General features: G+C 43.5%; 1 protein-coding gene across 1 annotated transcript in view; it reads right to left on the reverse strand.

Moving 5' to 3' along the window:
- The window catches only part of fancd2 (FA complementation group D2), a 98,835-nt gene extending 97,196 nt beyond the window's left edge, over positions 1–1,639 (reverse strand). Inside the window, exon 1 of the mRNA XM_043707668.1 lies at positions 1,453–1,639. Coding sequence (XP_043563603.1) covers positions 1,453–1,522 — 70 coding nt within the window. The 5' untranslated portion in view covers positions 1,523–1,639. The remainder of the gene's footprint in view (positions 1–1,452) is intronic.
- Positions 1,640–3,821: the final 2,182 nt, after the last annotated feature.

Genomic DNA, 3,821 nt, shown 5'->3' on the forward strand with positions numbered 1-3,821 from the left:
ACCGTCAAAACTTGCCTTTCTCCAATTTAGAACTTCTACTTTTAGATCTGGTCTATCCTTTTCTATCCTCTCCTCCCTGTCTATCTTCCTTCTCACCTATCCACTCCACCCTCCTCTCCAACCTGTCATCATTACCCCACCTCCATCTACCAATCGCACTCTAAGCTACCTTCCCCCAGCCCCACCCACCCCATCCCATCCCATTTATCTCTCCACCCCCCTCGGCTCACAAGCCTCATTCCTGGTGAAGGGCTCTTGCCCGAAATGTCGAGTCTCCTGCTGTGCTTTTCCAGCATCACACTCTCAACACCAGAGTATTGTTACTAGCCCTATAGCATTAACACTACACCATCATCTCCGTCAGATAGAGAAATGTGTAGCTCGCAGAGCTTTTAAACAACTCAGATGATTTCAAGTCAAATCTCACCCTCGGACTTGAGTACAAAAATCAAGGCTGACACTCAGGGCAGTACTGAGGGATTGCTGCGCTGGCTGAGGTGCTGTCTTTCAGAATGCACACTTAAACTAGAAACCTATCTGCCTGCTCACATGGCTATATAGGATCTCATGGTGTTATTGCAATGAAAATTAAGGGAGTTATCCTGGTGCACTGGCCAATATTTATTCCTCAATCAACAACACAAAATTAAATTATGTGGTCATTATCTCACTCTTGTGGGAGCTTGCTGTGCACATATTAGCTCCTGAATTTCTACACCTCAATAAAGTACTCCACTAGCTGTAAAGCACTTTGCGATGTCTGGTGGTGGCAAAAAGTCGTATTTAAGACCATAAGATATAGGAGCAAAAGTTGCCATTCAGCACATCTAACATACTCCACCATTCAATGAGACCATGGTTGATCTGATCATTCTCAACTCCACTTTCCTAACTTTTTCTCTAACCCTTTATTCCCTCTCTGAGCTCAGTCTTGAATGTACAGGGAGGACTGACTTACAAACATCTAACTTACAAAACTCTTTTATTTGTGAGCGTGATCCCTCACAGTGATAGATTAATACTGATTCTGTCTTTAATTCCAACATGCAAGGGTTTCCCCATATTTACAACCCACTGCTATATTTTAGCCTGCACTGCATACAAATCAACTGGAGAAAGGACTCTCGAGCAGAACCCATTTAGAATGGGGGGGGGGGGGCGAGGGGTCTACCTGCATTTACAGGAACCAGCCTTGACAGCCCTTTGCAGTTAAAGAAAAAGAAAATCAACAAATTCACTTCCCCTCTGAGAGAAGAAATTGCTCCTCACCTTTCCTTTAAATATGTTATCCTTTACTCTGAGAGTATGCCCTCTGGTCCTAGGCTCTCCCACAAGGGGAAAACTCTCCATATCCACCCTGTCAAGTCCCTGAAGGTGCAAGCCTTCTTTCCCCTTTCGTGAGAGCAACAAAGCAAAGAAAAAGTTCAAAAATAAGTTTACGAATCGGATTACTTGATAAATCTTTAGCATTGGCCTCATCCTGCTCATCGGCCGACTTGGACAGTCTTCTTTTGGCCACCATGATATGAACCCAAGGCTTCCCTCCACCTCCTTGACTTCACTCACTTAATCAGCCCGCCACTAGAGCCTAGCTACTGCACATGCGTCGCACTCGGGAGCCGTCCCCGGGCTCAATACGCATGCGCCCTCACGGCAACTGCACCTGTGCATTGGGCAGGAAAGCATCACGGGATTTGTAGTTCTTCCCCAGGCAAGCCCACACATTATGTTTCTCAAACAGAAAATGCTGCAAATCCTGGGCAGATCAAGCACCAGAAGGAAACGGCATTCACGTTTCCGACCTATTTTTCCAGCATCTTGTGTTTTCATTTCAAATTTCCAACAACTCCATCTTTATGTTTTTGTTTGGTAGTGGCCATTCATTGGGATTTAGACTCCATTCAGTTTTTTTAAAGAACATTTTTAAATGTTGGAAACGTTCAGGAGGCATCTGTAGCAAAAATAGACAAAGTTGATATTTTAGGTAAAGTAAAGGAAAAATCTTGCAGATGCTGGAAGTCTGATATATTGGAGGCTTCACCTTAGCACCAACATTTTGCCAGAGAACGCAAGATATATTCAGATAATCTGACAGAAGAGACAGTACTGTGAATGTTTCAGATCCAGGCATTCCATTAGCAACTTTTGGATCAGAATTTTTGCTTTCGGATTTCATCTAAGCTTTGCAGAATTTGCAACTTACTTTAAGTATCCGCCCAATCCGTAATCAACAGTTAGTTGTGGTTGGAAGAAAGTGAGGACTGCAGATGCTGAAGAGAACGAGTCAAAAGGTGTGGCATTGGAAAAAGGACAGCAGGTCAGGCAGCATTCAAGGAGCAGGAGAGTCGACGTTTTGCGCCTAAGTCCTTCATCAGGAATGTGGAGAGGTTGTGGTTGAACAAGCAATTTATCTTCAGAGGTTCAGAACTCCATGTCAAAGCTTCAAGTTGTTGACGTGTTGGCTGGTCTGATGATAATCCTGATGTGGAGGAACTGGTGTTGGACAGTGCTGAACAAAGTTAAAAATCAAGATTAGAGTGATGCTGGAAAAGCACAGCAGGTCAGGCAGCACCCAAGGAGCAGGAAAATCAAAGTTTCGGGGGAAAGCCCTCACCAGGTTATAGTCGAACAGTTGGACTATAATCTGGTGTTGTGTGATTTTCAACTTGGTCAGAATCCTGATATTTTACAAGCATAAGGGAAAAAAAGAAATTAAATGCTGTACAACATAAAATTAAATACATAAAAATGAAACATGCTAAATGATCCATTGGTCTAAGGGTTAGAATTAAAGGGTGAAATGTGACAAATGGAATGAGAGGAACCTCATGGAGTGTAACACTGTCTGTTTTTGACAGAGTGCTGGAGAAATTCAGCAAGTCTGGCAACATCTGTGGTGAGAGAATTGGAGTTAATGTTTTGAGTCCAGTGTGACTCTTCTTCAGAACTATTTATTGTTTGTTCTGAAGACTCAACATATTCTCTTTCTCTCTTCATAAATGTTGCTAGGCTTTCCGAGTTTCAGCAGGACTCTGTTTGTTTCAGAAACAGCGACAGTAATATTGGGTTTTTGCCTTTATATCTCTGCTTCTCACAAAATGCAGATGGTGTATTTTCCAACTTTTCACTCAAAGGGGTGACCTTTTAGAGGTTTACAAAATTATGAGGGGCATGGATAGGGTAAATAGGCAAAGTCTTTTCCCTGGGGTCGGGGAGTCCAGAACTAGAGGGCATAGGTTTAGGGTGAGAGGAGAAAGATATAAAAGAGCCCTAAGGGGCAACTTTTTCACGCAGAGGGTGGTACGTGTATGGAATAAGCTGCCAGAGGAAGTGGTGGAGGCTAGTACAATTGCAACATTTAAGAGGCATTTGGATGGGTATACGGATAGGAAGAGTTTGGAGGGATATGGGCCAGGTGCTGGCAGGTGGGACTAGATTGGGTTGGCATATCTGGTCGGCATGGACAGGTTGGACCAAAGGGTCTGTTTCCATGCTGTACATCTCTATGATTCAAAATATGTGTTAACAAATGGGCCAATTGTTGTTGCTATCCTACTGTGTGTTACAGATGCTCAAGCAGCTTATGACACACCTCTGAAGCAGGTATGACTTGAACGTAGGTCTGCTTAGCGCAAAGATAGAGACAATATCACTCCACTTCAAGAATACAACCACACAGTTGCTTCCAATTAAACCTGTTGGACTGTAACCTGGTGTTGCATGATTTGTGACTACTCTGCTGTATCAATTCAACGTGCGTGAGAGGGAAGACGAACCTGCGTCAGCACGTTGGACGTATTACGTATGGTGAACGTGCGTAG

The sequence above is a fragment of the Chiloscyllium plagiosum genome, chromosome 18 (assembly GCF_004010195.1).
Source record: "Chiloscyllium plagiosum isolate BGI_BamShark_2017 chromosome 18, ASM401019v2, whole genome shotgun sequence".
NCBI classification, from domain to species: domain Eukaryota; kingdom Metazoa; phylum Chordata; class Chondrichthyes; order Orectolobiformes; family Hemiscylliidae; genus Chiloscyllium; species Chiloscyllium plagiosum.